This window comes from Microcaecilia unicolor, chromosome 9 (genome assembly GCF_901765095.1).
Source record: "Microcaecilia unicolor chromosome 9, aMicUni1.1, whole genome shotgun sequence".
NCBI classification, from domain to species: Eukaryota; Metazoa; Chordata; class Amphibia; order Gymnophiona; family Siphonopidae; genus Microcaecilia; species Microcaecilia unicolor.
In genome coordinates this window covers 205,386,922-205,410,821 of record NC_044039.1, presented here as the reverse complement: position 1 = coordinate 205,410,821, position 23,900 = coordinate 205,386,922, and the positions used below count along the sequence as shown (strand labels likewise).

General features: G+C 47.6%; 1 protein-coding gene across 1 annotated transcript in view; it reads left to right on the top strand.

The window, feature by feature from the left end:
- LOC115477107 (protein unc-79 homolog) overlaps positions 1-23,900 on the top strand; it is a 165,375-nt gene that overhangs the window by 126,386 nt on the left and 15,089 nt on the right. The window contains 5 exon segments of the mRNA XM_030213721.1: positions 4,153-4,188; positions 4,191-4,438; positions 7,362-7,544; positions 13,313-13,484; positions 20,569-20,718. Of these exon segments, the coding sequence (XP_030069581.1) occupies positions 4,153-4,188; positions 4,191-4,438; positions 7,362-7,544; positions 13,313-13,484; positions 20,569-20,718 (789 nt within the window).

The window sequence follows — 23,900 nt, the reverse complement described above, 5'->3', positions numbered from 1 at the left end:
TCGCTGCAGGCAAAGATCTGCTATTTACAAGGTATGCAGGAGGGACAGTTGTTGGGAGTTTTCGGCTGATGGGGCATGGGGATCTCTGCCAGCCACATCATAGGTGTGCTGCTACTGGGTGGGCCTGAGCCCACCCAGGCCCACCCTTGGCTATGCCACTGCCCCTTGGGTTCCTGCTGGGACTGAATTTCTGGGATGAGTCCTCTCGGTTTCTTGCTGGGATTGAATTTCTGGGATGGGTCCCCTTGGGTTCCTGCTGGAGTTGAATTTCTGGGATGGTTCCTGTTGAGTTCCTGCTGGGACTGAATTTCTGGGATGGGTCCTCTCGGTTTCTTGCTGGGATTGAATTTCCGAGATGGGTCCCCTTGGGTTTCTGCTAGGAACGAGTTTCTGGAGTCCCAGCTCCTCTTCAGACTGCAGGTCTTGGCTTTAGACTGTCAACAAACCCTTTTGAATTGTTCACCTTTAGACAAAGCTGCAGCTACCTGTTCTATCCATTGTGAAACCTTCCTATGCCTTTTACCCGACATCTGCTGCATGAATTCTAGGTTTTTAATGAGTAGCTTTAGTTTTTTCCTGTAATTTTAGCTGCCATGAGCGCTGATATACTGCGATAGCCTGTAGTAAATGTTGTTCCCACAGGCAGCAACCAAAATATCCCTGCACACATATAACACGCAAATAGCCCACTCATATTCACATATACACAATCCACCCACATCCCTAAACATACAGGTGCAGTACACACACCACCAAAATGAGGTGTGTCTCTGGGAACACGACCATGCAACACATACAGTTTCCACAGCATCAAACCATTGGAACTCTATCCCAGTGTACCATTTGCCTCCTATTTTCTTATACCTGTTCCTTCTGTTGCAGCTGTGAGGCTGACCCGGCATGAGCAGTCTGCTCCCGCCCTGGGTGGAACTCCAGATCAGACTCCAGGTACAAAGTAGAGCATTTATTTGAATCCTATGATACTTTGAATAATCAGATCTGTTTATTCCCCTGTAGCTGGGGTGTACAGTGCAGCCAGTGGCAGTGGGGAGCATGGTGCTGTAGATCAGCGTCGACAGGCTGAACAAGGAATATGGAACTTGTCATTGTGGAACCGGGTATCATACAGCAAAATATGAAGAAACAGGGAAAAGCTCAGTGGCTGCCGCAGTTTCAGAGGCGGGTGGATAGCAGAGGATGTAAAGAACAGGGAAGGGAGAGAATCCAGCGAATGTAGTAACAGCGGTTAGCTTAGCGGGGTTTAAAAAAAGGTTTGGATGGCTTCCTAAAGGAAAAGTCCATAGACCATTATTAAAATGGATTTGGTGAAAATCCACTGCTTATTTCGTCAGCTAGCAACACGGTTGAATGTTAAAATGAAAGATAATAACTAAAAAAAAAAAGATAAAATTAAAGTGAAGATATTAAGAGTGATGCTAGTCGACATTAAGGGTAGGAAGGCAGGCATAAGTCTGTGATTAAAATGTGAGCAGTTTTACAATTTGAATTAACTGCGATCTGAATATGAGACTTTGCCTTTAACCTCCACCCAGGTGTCGCTCCAGTATTACTCTACTAGTATTGAGTATTGTTATCAGTGATAAAAAGTAGAGTTAGAGCTGCATTCTTTGGCGGTATTTCTAGAATAAGCAGCATAAAATGTTGCCACATCTGTGGTCGTGACTCCTCTCAGGCTCACCCTATTTCCGGTGGTCAGCTTCTGAGCTGGCTTCTGTCTGTTCTTTCTGAGTTAGTTCTGTCTCTGTGTGCTGGCTGCTTTAGATTGCCTGTGTGCTGTTTCCCGTTCCAGACTTCAGCCCAGTCCAGTCCGGATCTTCCGGCCTGCCAGACTTGCTTGGCTTGTTTGAGCCAGCACAGCACCCGTAGCTGCCTGGTGATTGCTGCAGTGAGTCTCAGCTGCTGCTGGGCTTATTAGCCATTTGGAAACTCTCTGTTTTGCCTTTGCATCGCCTAAGGCCCTGGTTTGTTGGTGCTTGTTGCACGTCTGCCTAGCTTGGTTTTTATTCTAGTTCCTTGTCTGATTTCTAGTTAGTCTGTGTATAGTTTAGCTTAGGGTTTGTTTGTTTCTTAGACTTGTTCCTTGTCTGTCTTTTGTGTTTAGTTTCTGTTTGACTGTTTCTTGTTCAGTGGCTGCTTGGCAGCTTTAGTTCTGTCTCGTGTTTGTCAGTGTTTGTTCTCTGTTTTAGCGGCTGCTTGCATCTTCCAGTTCCTACCCTGTCCTGTAAGTCCTGTCGGCCACCTGCAGCCAGGGGCTCAACTCCTGGGGAAGGGCGGCTAGTGCAGGTGAGTCTTGCTGTTCCTATCTGAGTTCTGTCTTGTTCCTGGTGTGGGTGGTTTTGCCTGCCACTGCCGCTCCTCGGCAGTGGCCCAAGGGCTCACTAACCTAGTTCCTGCTTTTGGAAAATGTGACAAATGTATTGTACTCCTTTGGATCTTCCCAAGTACTTGTGATCTGGATTGGCCACTGTTGGAAACAGGATGCTGGGCTTGAAGGACCTTTGGTCTGTCCCAGTATGGCAATACTTATGTACTTATGTACAGCAGTTAGACTGATATTTAGTAGAGGTCATTTTGACACTATGACCATTTTTATGAGAGGTCTTCATTGGCTATCTATTAATCAGTGGATTAGATTTAAGCTTGCTTGCTTGGTTTTCAAATCGATCTGTGGTCTGAACACTGAGGATGTAGTGGATCTGTGGTTTTTTCCTGCCTCTGGGCGTAGTAATTGTTTTTTTGCACACTTTACAAATGGGCTATCCCACACCTAAAAATATATGTTTAAAAACTGTTCATGTGAGTTTGTTTCCTTTTCAGGCGGTTGAGATTTGGAATGATCTTCCTTGAGACATTAGGCTTATACCATCACACTTTGCAGTTAGAAAGGCTTTAAAAACATTCTGGTTTGAGTTTTAGTATTGTAATGCTTAGGGGATTATAATATGTATTTTCTTCATACGTGCAGGTTATATCCTGTTTGTTAACGGCTTTGAATCTTTCGGGAGAGCAGGCAGTATACAAGACGCGACAGTGGCATACTGAGGGTGGGATGGTGGGGGTAGTCCGCCCTGGGTGCATGCTGCAGGAGGGGTGCAGGGAGCAGCCGTGTGGCTGTCAGCTCCACTGATTCCCTGCTCCTCTGCTGTTACTTCCTGTTCCGGGGCAGAGGGAGCAGGAACCAGCAGAGACGACAGCCGCGTGGCTGCGCCCTGCACCCCAGCAAGTAAGAAGAATGCACACGGGGTGTGGGGGCTAGGATGCGCTGGGGGGGGGGGGGCTGATGTGCCAGGGGGATGCTGCACCCAGGGGGGGGGGGGGCTGTTGCACCCGGGGGGGGGAGGGTGTTGTGCTCCACCTGGGTGGACAGATGATGCTGCACCCGGGGGGGGGGGGAGGTGCTCAGTGGGAATCCATCCTGGGTGGGACGTCAGCAGCTCAGCAGAGCTCAGTGCTGCGTTCCCAGACCCTCGCTGTTTCAATAGCGGAGCGAGGGCCCGGCGGGTGGAAGGTGGGTGGTGACGGCTCGGGGGAGGGGGGGCGCAAATTCGGAGGGGGAGGGGCAGCGGCGAACTCGGCGGCGGGGCGGGCCTTTCAACCCCCCCTTCCTATAATAGCCCGTTTTTACGGGCTCAAAGGCTAGTGTATATATATACCTTGTGCGTACATATATGGTAAAGAAGAATACATTATGATATTGCAGGAGGTTCCTGAGTCATAGATTGGATTGTAACACATAGTATATCATCAACTATGGAGAGGCCATATTCGACGTAAGGATTAAAGTGATAATATTTGTTTATTAATGGCGAAGAGGTTAGTCAGTCATGTGCTAAGATTTCGGTTATGTCTTCTCCAAGCTGAAGAGCCCTAGCCACTTTAGCCTTTCCTCATAGGGAAATCATCCCATCCCCGTTATCATTTTTGTTGGGCTTCTTTTCTAATTCCACTATTTCTGGGGTTTTTTTTTTTTTGCAGAGGTAGTATTATTTCAAAAGTGAAAAATATAGCAATCATTTAACCCAAGCCCGTCTCATTTTCTTTGCGAGTATGGGGGCACAACACGGTTTTATAGGTATGTCAGCTCCCTTGCAATGTGGATTTTGACTGTGGCTGTGCTCTTTGGAACCCTAGGTCATCAGTCACCAGAAAATGACAACATGATCAAGGACCCCCCCCAGAGGATGCCGGCATTGACCATCAGACTGTGCATCAGCTGATTACGGTCCTGATGAAGTTCATGGCAAAGGATAAAAGCAGCGCCGAGGCTGACATCAGCAGTGCCAAAGCCTTCAACACGGTCAAGCGCCACCTCTATGTTCTCCTGGGGTACGACCAGCAGGAAGGCTGCTTCATGATTGCACCTCAGAAGATGCGCACATCCACCTGTTTCAATGCATTTATAGCTGGGATAGCGCAGGTAAGCACTACTGATTGTGCAGATATGGGAGATACAGCGCAATGGCTGGACAGTTAAAGGAGATACAGCATACAGTAAATATGGGAGATGTGTACAGGAGCAGCACTTTTGATTTTCCACCACAAGATGGTGCTAGAGTACAAAAGTGTCCAAATAAAGGTTCAAAGAAGGCTAATTTTCAAAGCAGTATTCTGCAGATAAAGCAGTGGTGTTCCTTGGTCAGCTGCCACCTGGGGCGGATCGCCGCTGTGCACCCCCCTGGGTGCTGCGATCCCCCCCCCCCCCAGTACATTACCTCAAACCCCCCCCCTCCCCTCCCCCCCCCGGGTGCATTGCTCTCACCTCCTAGGATGCTGGGAGCAGTCCCTCAGCTGTTGGCTCCGCTGGTTCCCTGCTCCCTCTGCCCTGGAAGAGGAAGTAACATCAGAGGGAGCAGGGGACCAGTGGAGCTGACCTACTCCCTGCACCCCCGCTGCAGCGTGCACCCAGGGCGGACCGCTCCCAGCACCCCGCCCTCGGGGTGGTGGGAGCGGTACGCCCTGGGAGAACTCAAGAACTCATTAAAGATCTTGTGCTAGTTTTGATTTTCATTTGGAAATAATATACTCCCCGCTTTCCATTTTTAACAAGCTGAAGGTCTGTTGCAGAAAGCTAGCACAGATGGAAGTGCGCAGTTAGCGAGATGGCTGCACGCAATTTTACAGCTAGACGATGCAGAGAAATGTTTCATGCAAAAGATAACACGACACAGTGTAGGACGCTGGCGCTCAGCATATTAAAAATGATAATAAGACTGTTAGCTGTTTGGCTTCAAAAGTAGGCAGACGACTTTAGGTTGAGCACAGCACTAAAAACTTGAATGCTGGGTCTGAGGTGTAGAGGTTTTAGCTCGTTTCTCTACAGTAGTGTCTGAGAGAATGAAATGCCAGTTATTTTTTTTTGCTCTGAGCTTAACAGTGCCTGCAAACATTTTAGACAGAAACGCAGGCAATGGTTCTGCGCACAGGGCTGAACAGAATATATACTGTATCTGCCCATGTTCTGCGCAAAAGCATCAGCATTGCAAACATTTTCTGTGCAAGACATTTTTGCAAGGCTGGTATTTACCCAAGGAATAACATTCCAGCACTTGCGCAGATGTGTGCTGACACTTTCATACCAGCTGCCATTGGTGCAGAGCTTTGTGTTCATTCATTCGATATGCTAATCACTTATGCTTATTAGAACAATCAGTTTACTGTATCAGTGGGCAAAAAATTGCTCATTACATTTGCATTAGAAGTCGTCTGCATCGGACCTTTTGATTTCCAGACTGAGGCTAAGGTGGGGGTCCTACATTTGCAGTATAGGAACAGGGTGGACCACGGGGCCATGGCCCTCACCAGTTTCTGCCTCACACGGTATCAGCAAGGAGCAGGCGCGTAGCCAGACCTCAGATTTGTTTTTTTTTTTTGGGGGGGGGGGTCAGAGCACAAGGTGGGGGAGCACAAAATTTTGCCTCCGCATGTCGCCACTCTTTGTACCCCCTGCACATACCTGAGTTGGGGAGGGTTCCCAACCCTGCGAATAGAAGTGCTTCTCTCACCTGTGGCTGCTACCACATCTGTACCAGGCCCCCGCCCAGTGTGTGCTTAGTTTCCTTGAAATTGCGCATGTGTGGGAGAACCGTGCCCCCTGTGTGTGCTTGGTGGTTATGAGTAAAGGGATGCTAGTGGGGCATGGGGCCCTGAATACAAATTGGGGGGCAGGTTCTCAAGGCCCCCCATGGCTACACCCCTGGCAAGCAGGGAGCTTGAAGGAAGTAGGGTGAAGTTGGCCCTAACCATAAAGGGAAGGGTAGGGAAATGATATACCGCCTTTCTGTGGTTTACATAATATATTCAGGTACTTATTTTGTACCAGGGGCAATGGAGGGTTAAGTGATTTGCCCAGAGTCACAAGGAGCTGCAGTGGGAATTGAACTCAGTTCCCCAGGATCAAAGTCCACTGCACTAACCACTAGGCTACTCCTCCACTAGCAACATTCCATGTGGAAGCCTGCCCTTGCAGATCACGTATGTGCAGGACGTCAGACTCACAGAAACAGAAGCCTGTGCGGCCGCATTGCTGATCTGCAAGGGCAGCCTTCTACATGGAATGTTGCTAGTGGAATAGCAACATTCCATGTAGAATCTCAAATAGTAGCAACATTCCAGAATCTCAAATAGTAGCAATAGCAACATTCCATCTAGAATCTCCAATAGTAGCAACATTCCATGTAAAATCTCAAATAGGGAAAGGGAAATAGGACTTGATATACCGCCTTTCTGAGGTTTTTGCAGCTACATTCAAAGCGGCTTACATATATTCAGGCACTTATTTTGTACTAGGGGCAATGGAGGGTTAAGTGACTTGCTCAGAGTCACAAGGAGCTGCAGTGGGAATTGAACTCAGGCCCCCAGGATCAAAATCTACTGCACTAACCACTAGGCTACTCCTCCACTATCAACATTCCATGTAGAAGCCTGCCCTTGGAGATCAGCAACGCATCCGCGCAGGCTTCCGTTTCTGTGAGTCTGACGTCCTGCACGTACATGATCTGCAAGGGCAGGCTTCTACATGGAATGTTGCTATACATGGAATGTTGCTAGTGGAATAGCAACATTCCATGTAGAATCTCAAATAGGGAAAGGGAAATGGGACTTGATATACCGCCTTACTGAGGTTTTTGCAACTACATTCAAAGTGGTTTACATATATTTAGGTATTTATTTTTGTACTAGGGGCAATGGAGGGTTAAGTGACTTGCCCAGAGTCAGAAGGAGCTGCAGTGGGAATTGAACTCAGGTCCCAGGATCAAAGTCCACTGCACTAACCACTAGGCTACTAAAGGTGTTGCAAGACCCCGATACCTACCGATTTCTAACTGAATTCTTGTTTTCAGGTCATGGACTACAATATTAACCTGGGGAAACAGCTATTGCCACTGGTGGTGCAAGTGCTGAAATATTGTACCTGTCCACAGCTTCGTCATCACTTCCAGCAACCTCCACGATGCTCCCTCTGGTCCCTTAAACCTCACATCCGGCAGATGTGGTTAAAGGCATTGCTGGTGATTTTATACAAGGTATTTATGTATCAGCTTTATAATCCACCCCTTCCTAAGGATACAAAGAGGATACTATTCCAGTCCATTTCTATGAGTAAAATAACAGCCTTTTACCCACAGAAATAGGAGTGTGAAAATTGACACACTCCCTACACTGTAAAAGTCACCTCAAGGGTCAGTGCAAACACATTGTACATCCAGTAAGAGGGGGTGGGATGGGGCTCAGTTGGGGCAGGGGCAGTTTCATTTTGGAACTCCACACATACTTTCCTGGGGTTCCAGGCTGCAGACTTTTTGGCCAGCCCTGATTTTGAACTTACATCCCAAAGCATTGTGGGATTTGTAGTGCCTGATCCTGCCCATTTGACATTAGTGCTGGAAGTCTCATAATACACCAGGATAAGGTGGTCAGAAATCCAGGACTATCCCAAAGTCTCTAGCCTGGAACAGGGTAACTTGGCATCTCCGCTGCTGTCCTGCTGCTGTCTGAATTTTTAAAAAAGGGATCCCTGTAGGGCGCTCCCATTTACAGATGAGGTTGGTACAATGCACCCGTGGGCCTGCAGACCCTGTGAGCTGTTCAGGCCAGAGGCGTAGCCAGACTTCGGCGGAAGGGGGGGTCCAGAGCCTGAGGTGAGGGGGCACATTTTAGCCCCCCTGGCGCTGCCGACCCCCCCCGCCATTGCTGACACCCCCTGCCCCGCCATTGCCGACTTTGTCCCCCCCCTGCCGCCGACCCTCTTGATTCCCCCTCCCGCCGCCAATCCGCCGTTGCCTACCTTTGCTGGTGGGGACCCCAACCCCCGCCAGCCAGAAGTCCTTTCTTCTCGCAAAAGGCTTCCTTCTGTTTCTGACTTCCTGCACATTGTAAAGGCAGGCAACGGTGATGGTGGGTTGGCAGCAGGTCGTCGGCAGGGGGATCCAGGGCCAAATCTACGGGGGCCCTGGCCCCCCTGGCCCCACATAGCTACGCCACTGGTTCAGGCAGTCATTGTTCCTAAAGACTTTACAGACGCTGCTAAATTGCAATCATCTTCCTACAGTGTGCTGGTGACTCAGCTTCTAGTGGGGAAACTTCAATGTAGCCTTGGCTTTTTCATGACTCCCACAGAGCTTCCAAGTTACCCAATTCCAGAAGGGAAATTTTTAGGCAGTTCCATAATGGGTAGAATCAGGGACTACAAACCCCACATTACTTTAGGATGCAAGTTCAAAACCAGAACTGGCCCAAAAGTCTCCCGCCTGGAACTGGGTCACTTGGCAGCTCTGCTCCCATCGGTTACCACACCCTTGGTCTTTTTGGTACCTGCAGTGCTGATTTTAAGTTGAAAAAGCTGAGACTACAAATCCCACAATGCACTGGAATAAAACTGCAAAACCCTGGATTTGCCTAAAGTTTCATAAAGTGTATTACCTTATGATGGAGCTCCATTTGTTCTATTTGGATCACAGACCTCTTTGGGACGGGTTGTCCAGGAGCACATATGCTCTGGGAACCTGCAGCTCTTTACATATGTGCCAATGCAGCATCCAGATAATTCTGTTTCAGTCTCGGACAGACCGGTGCTTTTATGGTTAGAACTATTTCCTGATCATGAAGATACCGGTCAGCAGTTGGCTTCACATGCAGAGAACCCCAGGTCAGACCCCGCAGAAGGGTGCTGTCTGCTCTCCTTGGTTATTGATCCAACCTGCAAGGATTCTTGTTTTCTCCAGGCCAATGTTGCTTCTAGAGCTCTGTCTTTGAGATAATATAAGTACATAAGTGTTGCCATACTGGGACAGACTGAAGGTCCATCAGGCCCTGCATCCTGTTTCCAACAGTGGCCAATTCAGGTCACAAGGTACCTGGCAAGATCCAGAATAGTACATACATTTTATGCTGCTTAAACCCCGCTAAGCTAACTGCTTTTACCACATTCTCTGGCAACGAATTCCAGAGTTTAATTACAGTGAATATATCACGTTTGTTACAAGAAGAAATGATATTCCATGAATTTAATTTAAGAAATGTAGTGGGGGGGGGGGGGGGGGGGGGGTCAATATTCAAAGCCAGTTAACTGGGTAAAAGAGTGTCTTATCTGGTAACTGGTGCTGAGCAGACCCTGAAAGAATGTTCACCAGCATTTCGATAGTGCCGCCGAATATCCCCTCTAACCACAAATGCTAAAACATGGCTGTTGTTTGGGTGGTCTGGGGCAGAGCTGGGACTTAACCAGATAACTGCTGATATTCAACACTTAACTGGCAGAGGCCCTATCTTTGGCTGGTTTAGCTAATCTGGTTAAGGGCTGGCCGGCCGCATATAAAGTGCCTGGACACGGCCCTGCATTGAATATCTGGGCATAATTTCAGTGCCGATATCAGCAATAACAAAGGAGGGGAAACCCCCGTGACAAAAATGCTAGATACATTTCTAAATAATTTTAAAGAAATATTTAATACTTAATTGCACTAGTCAAAGGGTAACAGGGAGGCGTCAGACATTCATAAGAGACAGACCATTGGACCTCGCGCAGCCCCAAGTGTTTCAAATCCCAGCCTCAGGCCATGTGGAGGCGTATTTTCAAAGCACGTAGACTTACAAAGTTACGTGGAGGGGCATTTTCGATATGACATCTAAGTCCCGACTTTGGACGTCTTGCACAAAACGTACAAAATCCGAATAGGAAATAAGGTCATTTTTGAAAAAAGAAAAATGTCTATCTTTTTTTTTTTTAAATATTGTTTTGAACAAGGTTTTATGCTTTGGATGTTTTGTTTTTTGGTCCATTTTCAAAACAAAAAAAAGAAAGAACAAGTGCAAAACATAGATGTTCATGCCATGGAGATGTAGGAGGAGCCAGCATTTTTAGTAGACTGGTCCCCCAGACATCCCAGGAGAGCAGTGGAGCACCCTAGAGGGCACTTCATGAAAATGCTTCCAGGTGCACATCTCACCTTGCTCCCTTATCTTGTCCCCTGAGCCCTCTAAAACCCACCGAAAACCTACTGCTCCCCCCCCCCACTGTATACCACTACAGTAGGCCCTTATGGGAGAAGGGGGCACCTATATGTGGGTACAGTAGGGTTTTGGTGAGTTTGGGAAGGGTCACAGTTTCCACCACAAGTGTAGAGAGGTGTGGTAGCCGTGTTAGTCCACTTTTAAAGGTAATCAATAGAAATCAAACAAAATAAAACATGGAAAAGAAAATAAGATGATACCTTTTTTATTGGACATAACTTAATACATTTCTTGATTAGCTTTCAAAGGTTGCCCTTCTTCCTCAGATCGGAAATAAGCAAATGTGCTAGCTGACAGTGCATATAAGTGAAAACATTCAAGCATTACTATGACAGTCTGACAGGGTGGGGGGTGGGTAGGAGGCAGTGGTGTGCTGGTAAATTTTTAACAACAGGCTCTCTCCCCGGTCCACCACGGCGCCCCCCCCCCCCCCCCCCCCGTCCCCCACTGCGCCCCCAAATTGCAGAGCTGGCTATAGCCGGGGGGGGGTGGGCAATGCATTACTCTCGCCAGAAAAAACTATTAAATGATCCCAGGTTCCAATCTAATTCATGTTTAATGTGGGATAAAATGCCATAAATAAGTAAATAAATATAAACTTTTAATGTTGAGCACCTGATTCTCAAAGTGAACATATTCCAAAACGCTATAATGAAAATAAAATGATTTTTTTTCTACCTTTGTGTCTGGTGACTTTGTTTTCTGATCATGCTGGCCCAGTATCCGATTCTGCTGCTATCTGTCCTCTTAACTCCGTTTCCAGGGCTTCCTTTCCATTCTTTCTTTCCTTTCCTCCTTTCTTCTTCATTTCTGGTCCTCAGCTTCTGCCTATTTTCTCCATCCATGTGCAGTTTTTCTCCTCCTCTTCCTTTTCCCTCTTCTCATCTCCTTCCTCACATCTTCCCTCCCCTCATCCATGTCCAGCAACCCTCCTCTCTCCCTGCCCTCTCCTCCACCCACCCACCCATGTCCAGCAACCCTCCTCTCCCCTGCCTCCATCCCCCACCCATGTCCAGCAGCCCTGCTCTCCCCTGCCCTCCATCCCCACCCATGTCCCAGCCCTGCTCTCCCCTGCCCTCCATCCACCCACCCATGTCCAGCAACCCTCCTCTCCCCTGCCCTCCATCCACCCACCCACCATGTCCAACAACCCTCCTCTCCCCTCCATCCACCCACCCATGTCCAGCAGCCCTGCTCTCCCTGCCCTCCATCCACCCACCCACCCATGTCCAGCAACCCTCCTCTCCCCTCCATCCACCACCCATGTCCAGCAGCCCTGCTCTCCCCTGCTCTCCATCCACCCACCCATGTCCAGCAACCCTCCTCTCCCCGCCATCCACCCACCATGTCCAGCAGCCCTGCTCTCCCCTACCCTCCATCCACCCACCCATGTCAGCAACCTCCCTCCCCTCCATCTACCCACCCATGTCCAGCAGCCCTGCTCTCCCTGCCCTCCATCCACCCACCCTGTCCAGCAACCCTCTCTCTCCTCCATCCACCCACCCTGTCCAGCAGCCCTGCTCTCCCCTGCCCTCCATCCACCCACCCATGTCCAGCAACCCTCCTCTCCCCTCCATCCACCCACCCATGTCCAGCAGCCCTGCTCTCCCCTGCCCTCCATCCACCCATGTCCAGCAACCCTCCTCTCCCCTCCATCCACCCACCCATGTCCAGCAGCCCTGCTCTCCCCTCCATCCATCCCCCTCCCATGTCCAGCAACCCTCCTCTCCCCCTGCCATCCCCTCCATGATCCACCCATGTCCAGCAACCCTCATCTCCCTCCTGTCCTCCTCCCCTCCATCTGCCTTCTTCCCCCCCCCCCGCTCCCCTGGTCGTCCGTAAGCCCTCTGCAGCTCTGCGACTCCCCGATAGCCGTTTCCTTCTTACGCCGCACCCCTACCTTTAAAATTTTAATTTTCCCTCGAGGCGTGCCGGCGTTGAAGGCTTGAAACGAAGGCAGCAGGCTCAGCTTGGTTCCAGGCCTTCCCTTCGCATCATGGCTCCGCTCTCGCGCAAACAGGAAATGCGTCAGGCGAGGGCGGAGCCATGATGCGAAGGGAAGGCCTGGAACCAAGCTGAGCCTGCTGCCTTCGCTTCAAGCCTTCAACGCCGGTACGCCTCGAGGGAAAATAAAATTTTTAAATGTAGGGGTGCGGCGTAAGAAAGACACGGCTATTGGGGACTCGCAGAGCTGCAGACGGATGACCGGGGGCAGAGGCGAGCCGGCTCGCAGGGGCCAACAACCGGCTCGCAAGATGCCAATACATTTAACAACCGGCTCTTGCGAGCCAGTGCGAGCCAGCTCCAGCACACCACTGGTAGGAGGTATTCATGGGAACATCAAAGCATTTCAGAGCATTTCACAAGTGTGAAAGGTAGAGGGATATAGGAGACCTGGGTCCCCCACTGTGCACTGCAGTGACCACTACCTACTCCAGGGACCTGCCTGCTATTCTAATAGACCTGACTTTAACATCTGAGGCTACCATACACTTTCTTTTGCACAGAATCTGAATCCTTGTGAACCCCCAAATCCTCTGGTGAAACTAGGGGTGAATGGGCCCTAGTCCTCCTCCAAGCCTCGACACTGCAACAGCGATTGTCAGTGCGATGGAATTGAGATGGCAGGTGGACCTGGGCACTTCGCCAGCCTTGCTCTGACTCAACCCATGGAGACAAATTCTCCTTTTCTCTAACTCAAATATCGAACGTGTTTACGGATCTCCTTGAAGGCGCACATTGGAGACTCAGATTTTCTTTTGTTTTGTTTTCAATCACGCAGTATCCCTACCGCGAATCGGATCTCAGTAAGACAGTGCTGCATCTGATCTACATTACGGTCAACACGCTCAACGCCCAGTACCATAGCTGCAAGCCCCATGCGACCACCGCCACCACTGGACCACTGTACAGCGACAACAGTAATATCAGCCGCTACAGCGAGAAAGAGAAAGGTATTCCTTCCTCCTTCACTCTGCATGCACCCCGTTCTCTGGTGCTGTCCTTGAGCCGTCGATGGCGTGTGATGTACAGCAGGTTGGAGTCTGCCTCTGCTTCCCTGGAGCAGTGTGTGGTGGTAGTAGCTCATTTGCATACTGTTACGAACCCAGCCAGCCATCCAGGGACGCAGACTGACAAATTATCATATAAGATACCTTTAGTATGATGCCAGAGTGAACAGCTACACAGTTTCTGGTTACAGGTAGAAGATATTCATGACAGTCTCTTGCCTCCCTTGCACTGGGAGGGGGCATGAAGGTTCTAGACTGCAGGGACTTGCGGCTGAAGCTCCACCATGCATAGAGATAGAATAACAGAGTAAAAAGACCTCTAAAAATGACCCTCCCCCATAATACCAGTGTGCTCCACCTGATGACCAATCAGAACGTGTATACGTAACAGAACCTCTGGCTCCTAGTCATTAACCGGTAAGGGGGGGAGGTGAAGGCCTCTGGCTGTGGCAGGGGGATTCAGTGACAAAGTGGTGTAAATATGGGCATGTCAGATAAAAAGAACAGATGTGAGGTCAAGGGTTAGGCCTTGGTTAGTTAGTGAGAGGTCTCCGAAAAGCCCAATTCATAGCCTACAAGGGCCCAGTGACAAAGCAGGTTTGTTCCATTCTGTATCAACAAGTATGTGTTTATATTAAGGATTCTTTAGTCTATGTGAGGAAGTCTGGACCTGCAAGGTCCATCCAGTCTACCCAACAAGGTGGCCAGAACCAAATCTGCCATTCCGCACAGATTCCACTTCTTCTTGATTAAACTCTGGTTTACTTGATCTCTGTCTCTTCCTGCCCGGCACCGATCCTACTTCCCAACTACTAGAGTTGCCATCAGATCCCACTCCGCCCTTACAGGACAAAGGCCCAGATGCACAAAACCTAACGAGCCCAGGGTTACCATATGGCTCCAGAAAAAGGAGGACGGATTGAGCTGGCTCAATCCGTCCTCCTTTTTCTGGAGCCATATGGTAACCCTAAACGAGCCCACAACTTGTGTTTTAAACTGGCTGGAACCAGTTTAAAACGCAAGTAGTTCACCCCGGGCATGCACTAAGGGCATTTTCCCTGCCACGGTAGCAGGCAACGAAAACGGAATGCAAATGATTGAAAAGCTATTATAATGAGCTGCACTACCGTTTTTCCGATTCCCTTACCGTAGGAACCCTAACGAGATGTCTGACCTCTCGTTACGGCTCCTGTGAGGGAATCGGAAAGGAAAAGGGCCCCCAAAAAAAGGTAAAAAAGAAAAAAAAAAAAGCAGGGAGCGCATGTGAGGGGCGTCCTTTAAGGACGTACTCTCCCTGCACTTCTGAGAGACGTCTTTTTTTTCGCATTTTTTTTTTTAGCTCTGCCGGCGCTGGTGTTTTTTCCCCCCTTCTATTTGTCTTCGCCGCCCCTCCACAGCAAAACTTTTATGTTTTCCTGGTTGCCGGAGAATCGGGACGTCCCTTTAGATTAGGATCCTCTTCCTGGTCTCTTCAGCCAATCAGAGCGCGTTTCGCTGACAACCAGGAAGAGGAGCCTAATCTAAAGGGACGTCCCGATTCTCCGACTCAGGTACCGAAGGACTAGAGAATGCAAGTGAGCTACAACGAGTAGCTCATTTGCATTCCCTATCGTTGATGCATTCCCGTTCCCTACTGATTTGCTATGGAATCGGTAGGGAACGGGAATTACCAATGTCTTTAATGCATCTGGGCCCCAGACCATAGAAGTGTGCCTGGCACTGGTGTTACTTCCAAACGTTTGAAGCTGCCATCAAACCTCACTCCAGTTATGAGGTCATTTAAGTTTGCTTTTAATTGGGTTCTATCCTTTTTCTATATAGTGTTCCTCTGTTTTTATCCCTCGCATTCTTAAACTCGCTCACCATTTTTGTCTTCACAGCCTCCCGCAGGAAGGCATTCCAAGCATCCACCAACCTTTCTGTGAAAAAGTATTTCCTGACATTGCTCCTAAGTCTCCCACACTGCAACTCCAACTCATGAACTTTAGCTCTACTGCTTCCCCATCTCTACAAAAAAATTAGTTTGCATATTAACACCTTTTAAATATGTAAACATCTGTATCTTATACCCCCTATCCCTCCTTTCTTCTAGGGTATACATATTGAGGTCTTCAAGTCTCTTCTTATCTGTCTTTTGACACAAGCCCCCATATTACTTTTGTTGCCTTCCTCTGAACCACCTCAAGTTTTTGATGTCCTTAACGAGATACGGCCTCCAAAACTGAACACAATACTCCAAATGGGGTCTCACTGATGACTTGTACAAAGGCAGTAACACCTTCTTTCTTCTACTGGATAAGTCTCTCTATGCAGCCTAGCATCCTTCTGGCTACAGCCAACGCCTTCTCTCATTGTGTCACTGCCTTTAAGATCCTCCTACAATATCACCCCAAGGATCTTAAGACAGCAAAACAATGTGTCAAGGCGGTGGCTGTAGCCAGAAGGATGCTAGGGTACCTGAATCCTGAAACCCGACTGGGTTGTAGCCCTCAAGGACTAAGGCCCACCCCTGCTCTAGGTGGACTGTAACAGAGTTATCCTTCATATGTCTGAATTTTGCTGCTGAATGGATATCTTACATCTCCCCTGACCCTTCTTAAACCCACACCCTATGTTAATGGATAACTTTGACCATTTAGCAATTTAAATGGCCAAAGAAGTCTATGAAAGTGCTGCAAATTAGTTTTAGAAAAGCACTCATGTCGTCAGCATCTCCAGTGACGCAATACACACTTCCAAATATTGACCTGTCAGTTTATAATCTAACCTGTAACACTAACATTTTTTCCACTTACCCTCTCCTGAGCTTTTCAACATAGTGTTTGACATTCTTGCAACAAATTATTGCAATCATGGGTCACTGCTCTTGCTCTTTTTTATTAATATAGGGGTCAATATTCAAAGTGATTTAAATAGCCAGGAGAGGCTCTTGGTTGTTTAAAGGCCTCTTTTACCAAACTGCGTTAGCGATTTCCCGATGTAGTAAAGCATTGCTGAGCAGGAATTGCTTGCGCACTTTGATAAAATCATTTGTGCAGGGATTTTGGAGGATTTCCAGCTACACATACTATAACAGGACATATTTATCCATATGAACATAAGAATAGCCCTACTGGGTCAGACCAATGGTCCATCTAGCCCAGTATCCTGCTTCCAACAGTGGCCAATCCAGGTCACAAGTACCTGGCAGAAACCCAATTAATAGCAACATTTCATGCTACCAATCCCGGGGCAAGCAGTGGCTCCCCCCATGTCCATCTCAATAACAGACTATGGACTTTTCCTCCAGGAACTTGTCCAAACCTCTATTAAACCAAGATAGGATAACCGCTATTACAACATCCTCTGGCAACAAGTTCCAGAGCTTAACTATTCTTCAAATGAAAAAATATTTCCTCCTATTTGTTTTAAAAGTATTTCCATATAATTTCATTTTGTGACCCCTGGTCTTTGTACTTTTTGAAAGAGTGAAAAATCAATTCACTTTTACCTGCTGTACACCTCTCAGGATTTTATAGACCTCAATCATATCCCCCCTCAGCTGTCTCTTTTCCAAGCTGAAGAGCCCTAACCTCTTCAGCCTTTCTTCATATGAGAAGCATCCCATCTTCTTTATCATTTTGGTTGCTTTTCTTTGAACCTTTTCTAATTCCACTATATCTTATTTGAGATACGGTGACCAGAATTAAATGCAATACTCAAGATGATGTTGCACCATGGAGTAATACAGAGGCATTATAATATTCTTGTCCTTATTTACCATTCCTTTCCTAATAATTCTTAGCGTCCTGTTTGCTTTTTTTGGCCGCTGCTGCACACTGGGCAGAACATTTCAGCGTGTTGTCTACAATGACACCTAGGTCTTTTTCTTGGGTTCTTACTTCTAAGGTGGACCCTAGCATCAGGTAACTATGATTTGGATTATTCTTCCCAATTGCATCACTTTGCATTTGTGCACATTGAATTTCATCTGCCATTTGGATGCCCAGTCTTCCAGTTTCCTACAGTCTTCCCGCTATTTTTCGCAGTCTGCTTGTGTTTTGACAACTTTGAATAGTTTTGTGTCATTTGCAAATTTAATAGCCTCACTCGTCGTTCCGATTTCCAGATCATTTATAAATATGTCAGATAGTACAGATCCCTGTGGCACTCCACTATTCACCCTCCTCCATTGAGAAAAAGGCCATTTAACCCTACCCTCTGTTTTATGTCCAAAAACCATTCCTACCCTAGCTAAGATCATTTTCAAGCACTTTTCTGACTTCATGTGCAGCTTTCTTTAAATTAGTCCCCTTATTTTTTTTGTTCCTGTTACTCTATCTTATCTATCTATATGTTCTATCTTTGCTTACACTCTATTCTGTCTATTAAAATGTTTTATTGTGTATTGTGTTGACATTGTAATGTAGCATACTGTGCCATACTTTGTTTGTTATTTGAATATTTACACTGCTGTAATTGTCGGTTGCTTATGTTTGATTTATTTTTGCTATACACCACCTTGAGTGAATTCCTTGAAAAAGGCGATAAATAAATCCTAATGAATAAATAAAGAAAATAAATTCAGTGACATTTAGTATAGCCCCTCAAACCGCCTATGCTGAAACCGGCTAGTTTGTGGCGGTGTGGGGGCAGAGTTAAGGTGGAGTGGAAACGTAGGGCCCTATTTACTACGCCACGCAATAGGCACGTTAGCGGCGCACTAAAATTTGGCATGCGCTAATGCTAAAGACACCCATAGGAATATATGGGTGTCTCTAGCGTTAGCGTGCGCTAAGAACGGTAGCGCATCTTAGTGAACTGGGCTCTCAGCTGCTTAGCAGCAATTTTCAGTCCATTAACCAGCTAAGTAACCACATAAAGTTAGGACAGAAAACGAGCAGTCCTAACTTTCTGTGAGTTAACTGGATGCCAGACTTAATATCAGCTGTGCCCGGTGTTAAGCGTTGTTAACAGCTCTTAACAGTACTGTGCCTAAATTGTAATGTGCACAGGCAAAAAGGGGCGTGGTTAGGGGGTGTGTGGAAATAGGCGTGTTGTGGGTGTTCCAAAATCTACACGCATTGTTATAAAATATGGGCCAGTGAGCTTAAATCTACACAGGAATTTACACCAGCTTTTTATTGGTGTAAATGGACACCAATGTAGATTCAGTTGCATTAATTACACCTAATTGTATTCTAAATATTGTGTGTAGATTTACACACGGCAGGGGCTTAGCCAGACTTCGGCTGGAGGGGGGTCCAGAGCCCAAAGTAAGGGGGCATGTTTTAGCCCCGCCCCTGGTGCCGCCGACCCCCCCCCTCCATTTTTGACCCCCCTGGCACCACCTTTGACCCCCCCCGGCGCCAACCCTCTTGATCCCCCCTTCCCGCTGCCGCCAACCCTCCCCCACCCGTCGGGTACCTTTGCTGCGGGGATCCCCAGCCCCCGCCAGCCAAAGTCCTCTTCTCCGGCGCAGCCGCGTTGCTGATCTGCAAGGCTTCTGTTTCTGTGTCTGATGTGCTGCACGTACGTGCAAGATGTCAGACTCACAGAAACAGAAGCCTTGTAGATCAGCAACGTGGCCGCGCTGGAGAAGAAGACTTCGGCTGGCGGGGGTTGGGGACCCCCGCAAGCAAAGGTACCCGATGGCAATGGTGGTGGTAGGGGAGGGTTGGCAGCGGGGGGGGGGGCAGGGCCAAATCTACGGGGGCCCATGCCCCCGTGGCCCCACGTAGCTATGCCCCTGACACACTGTATTTAGAATATGCTTAGGCGTATTTGCTTAGTGCGCGTTAATTTTAGGTCCATATATAGAATTGGGCCCTTACTGCTGCTGGCTGAATATTGACTCCATAAGTTAATATTATGTGTTTAGTCGTATTGTGTAATGAGAGGCAAAGGGCTAAGTATAAAGTCAAAGGATTCCCCACAGGGCAATGGTCTTTTTAGTATATTTTTAAATTTAGATTTAGATTTGCTCACACCTTCAGTAGTAGCTCAAAAGGTCTCAAAGCAGGATGACGTTCTATTTCTCCTATACAAATTACATTACTCTGGTATTTCTTATGTATATAATCGTTCAAATCTTAATATAAATATTAAGCTGCAAAAACAGGCTGCACATAACCCACATACACCAATCCCCCACACATGCAAAGAAAGAAAGAAAGGAAAAACCAAGATTCCCAATAACTCTTCATATGTACTTATGAATAAAGCAGATGTAGTTATTTTCAAGTCCAGTTATATGTGTAAGAAATACCAGAGTAATGTAGTTTGTATAGGTATTCAGTAACTGGTATGTATAAGGATTAGTACCCCTTATTAATTATATATTACTGCTATCTCCACCCTCATCTCTCCCTACACTCCTTCCCTAGAACTCCGTTCACTAGGCAAATCTCTCCTAGTTGCACCCTTCTCCTCCATCGCTAACTCCAGAATCCGCTCCTTCTATCTCGCCACACCTTATGCTTGGAATAGGCTTCCTGAGCCATTACGTCTAGCTCCATCCTGGCTGCCTTCAAATCCGGGCTAAAGGCCTACCTGTTTGATGCTGCTTTCGACTCCTGACTTGTAACTTTTATCTTATCCTTATGTGTCCTTCTGTCTGTCCTTCCCTTATCCTTTTTGGTCCTGTCTGTTTGTCCTGATTTAGATTGTAAGCTCTTTTGAGCAGGGACTGTCTTTCTTCATGTTCAATTGTAAAGCGCTGCGTACGACTGGTAGCGCTATAGAAATGATTTATAGTAGTAGTAATACTTTTCCTGTCACAGTCGCCAGCACTGTGGGTGCCGTGAGTGCTGAGTACCCCCAATATTGAGCAAGTGCTTTCATTTGTGTCCAAGGGAGGGTAATTTCTGTTGTGTTTGGTAGCCCCAATCATTGTGAAATGTTGATGCCCATCTTTCCTATTTGATCTATTACCCTTTGGCTGATTTTGAAAGCTTGCGATGTTGCACTTCTTGTGGAAGCCAAATATTGCAGTGTGAAAACCATTCTGTCTTCCCAAGTCTAATTTGTACTTTCTCCTGTCTGACAGAAGAAGAGAGCGTTTTCGATGAATCTGACATACATGATACCCCCACGGGAGCTTGCAATAAGGAATCGCAGACTTTTTTTGCAAGATTGAAACGGATAGGTGGGAACAAAATGGTGAAATATCAACCAGTAGAGATGAACGCTCAGAGAAGTATGCTCCTTCAGTTTCTGTCCTTTCATGCAATAATGTTATAGGGTGTCGAATTTGTTTTCTGTATATTGTAGCAGGAGGCTTTTCCCCTGGTCTTCCTCATCTACATAATGTGTGATTCCAGCCGATAATAATTGAATCTATCTATCTATCTATCTATCTATCTATCTATGATATGCAAATTATCTCATGCATTTTCATTGTAGGTAGCCTGAAAACAAGGTTGGTTGGGAGGTTCTCCAGGTCTAGGTTGAAAACCATTGCACCAGTCTGTAGGATGTAGTTAGTCATGACTGCAAGGACAGTATGTCATACTACCACCCTATTCATAGTAACATAGTAGTAAGATAGTAGATGACGGCAGAAAAAGACCTGCATGGTTCAGTCTGCCCAACAAGATAAACTCATATGTGCTACTTTTTGTGTATACCCTACTTTGATTTGTACCTGTCCTCTTCAGGGCACAGACCGTATAAGTCTGCCCAGCACTATCCCCGCCTCCCAACCACCAGTCCCGCTTCCCACCACCGGCTCTGGCACAGACCGTATAAGTCTGCCCAGCACTATCCCCACCTCCCAACCACCAGTCCCGCCTCCCACCACTGGCTCTGGCACAGACCGTATAAGTCTGCACAGCACTATCCCTGCCTCCCAACTACCAGCCCTGCCTCCCACCTTCGGCTCTGCCACCCAATCTCGGCTAAGCTCCTGAGGATCCATTCCTTCTGAACACGATTCCTTTATTTTTATCCCACTCATGTTCTTTTGTTTAGCATCTCTTCCCTTCTTTGTGACGCTTGAACATCAAAAGAGGATCTATAAGCTTTTGTGGGATGCCACCACAAAAGCAGCTGTAGGAAAATGGAGACCTGAGTATGAAATTTGGACATCTGCATTATTGTTTCTGGGGCTGTAATTAGGGTGGGGTGAAGGGATTTGTCCAGGCTGCCGTACTGTAGAGGCTGCCTGAAGTCCAGAGCAAGGTGTTTCAGTACCTGATGTGTGCTCTTAATTGCCTCTACTGCTCCTGGGTGCACAAAGTCAGGACAGGAGTGAGGCGGTCAAGGGCGTATTTTGTGCTGCCTTTTCAAGGTGCAGAAGTGCTCGGTTTAGGTACTGATCATTTCAGTTCTTTTTATAATATTTTGATGTACATCATTTGGTTTAGTGTGCACTTTATAGTCTGTGCTATCATGGAACAGCACACAGTAACATGGAATAGCATGCAGTGTGACATATAGCACACAGTAACATGGATTCCGTTATGTAGCTTGCCACTAATCCAGAACCTGTGGGATAGTTGTGTCCATTAACCAGTAGGTAGAGCTAGAGAACTGAATACTGTGCTGAGACATCTCTCTTGGCATTCATTCTAGCTCCTCAGTATTTTCTATCTCCAGCAGGTGGATGGACACACTTTTCAGCCCCTGGTTCTGAGTGCTTTGCTCCTGGTCCAGTTGTAGGGTCCATGGATGGAACAGGAGTCCAGAGGTTAATAAACCGCTTGCCTTCCGAGATCCACTCCCATTCTAGCAGGGGCTCCAGTCCGAGTTTTCTCCGACAATCCGTCAGTGGTGGCTTATATCAAGAAGCAAGGTGGGACCCACAGTCATCCGATGGTGATGGAGGCAGCCTCCTCATGAGTTGGGCAGAGAAAACTCTTTTCTCCTTGTTGGCAACTTACATCATGGGGTCCTTGAATATAAGGCAGACTTTCTCAGCAGGCACTCCTTGGACCCAGGAGAATGGAAACTATCCAGCCAGCAGTTTCAGCTGATAGTGAATTGATGGGGTTCTCCACATCTGGACTTGATGGGGAAGGAAAGGAATGCCAAAGTGTCCATGTTCTCCAGCCGTTGGAAAGAACTGGGCTCGTTGGGGATTGATGCTCCACTGGAGCCCTGGCCAGAGAAACATCTACTGTATGTCTTCCCTCCTTAGCCCATGGTAGGCCAAGTGTTCAGACTTACATGTGCGCGCACTACCCACGCACTAAATAATAGTTTTTATTTTTTAGCACTGGGGGTGGGTCTGGGGTGGAGACTAGGTGTTCTGTGCTAATCTGTTAGCACTGCTACATTGCCGTGTGCTAACAATTTGTATGTGGTTAGCACATGAGCCCTTACCGCCTAGAAAATAGGTGTTGGTAAGTGTTGACATGCTAATATACATGGAGGGGCATAATTGAACAAAAACGTCTATCTCCATGGGCGTTTATCTCCGAGAACGGGTCCGTGAAGGGGCGGACCGAACCGTATTTTCGAAACAAATAGACGTCCATGTTTTATTCGACAATTTGTGAGCTGGGCGTTTTTGTTTTTCAGTGATAATGGAAAATGAAAGCGCCCAGCTCAAAAACAATAAATCCAAGGCATTTGTTTGTGGGAGGGACCAGGAGTCGTAGTGCACTGGTCCCCCTCACAATCCAGGACACCAACCGGGCACCCTAGGGGGCACTTTTACAAAAACAAAAAAAAAAAGGTAAAAGAGCTCCCAGGTGCATAGCACCCTTCCCTTGGGTGTTGAGCCCCCCAAATCCCCCTCAAAACCCACCGCCCACAAGTCTACACCATTACTATAGCCCTAAGGGGTGAAGGGGGGCACCTATATGTGGGTACAGTGGGTTTGGGGGGTGGTTTGGAGGGCCCCCATTCACCAGCACAAGTGTAACATGTGGGGGGGGGGGATGGGCCTGGGTCCACCTGCCTGAAGTCCACTGCACCCCCTAATAACTGCTCCAGTGACCTGCATACTGCTGCCAGGGAGGTGGGTATGACATTTGAGGGTGAAAATAAAAAGTTGTGAAACGGCATATTTTGTGGTGGGAGGGGGTTTGTGACCACTGGGGGAGTCAGGGGAGGTCATCCCCGATTTCCTCCAGTGGTCATCTGGTCATTTAGGGCACTTTTTGGGGCCTTATTCGTGGAAAAACAGGGTCCAGGAAAAGTGCCCTAACTTCTCGCTAAAAACGCATATTTTTCTTCCATTATCGGCGAAAGGTGCCCATCTCTGATCGCCCGATAACCACGCCCCAGTTCCGCCTTCACCACGCCTTCGACACGCCCCCATCAACTTTATCCGCATCCGCGACGGAGTGCAGTTGAAAACGTCCAAATTCGGCTTTCGATTATACCGCTTTATTCGTTTTTGTGAGATAAACGTCTATCTCCCGATTTGGGTCG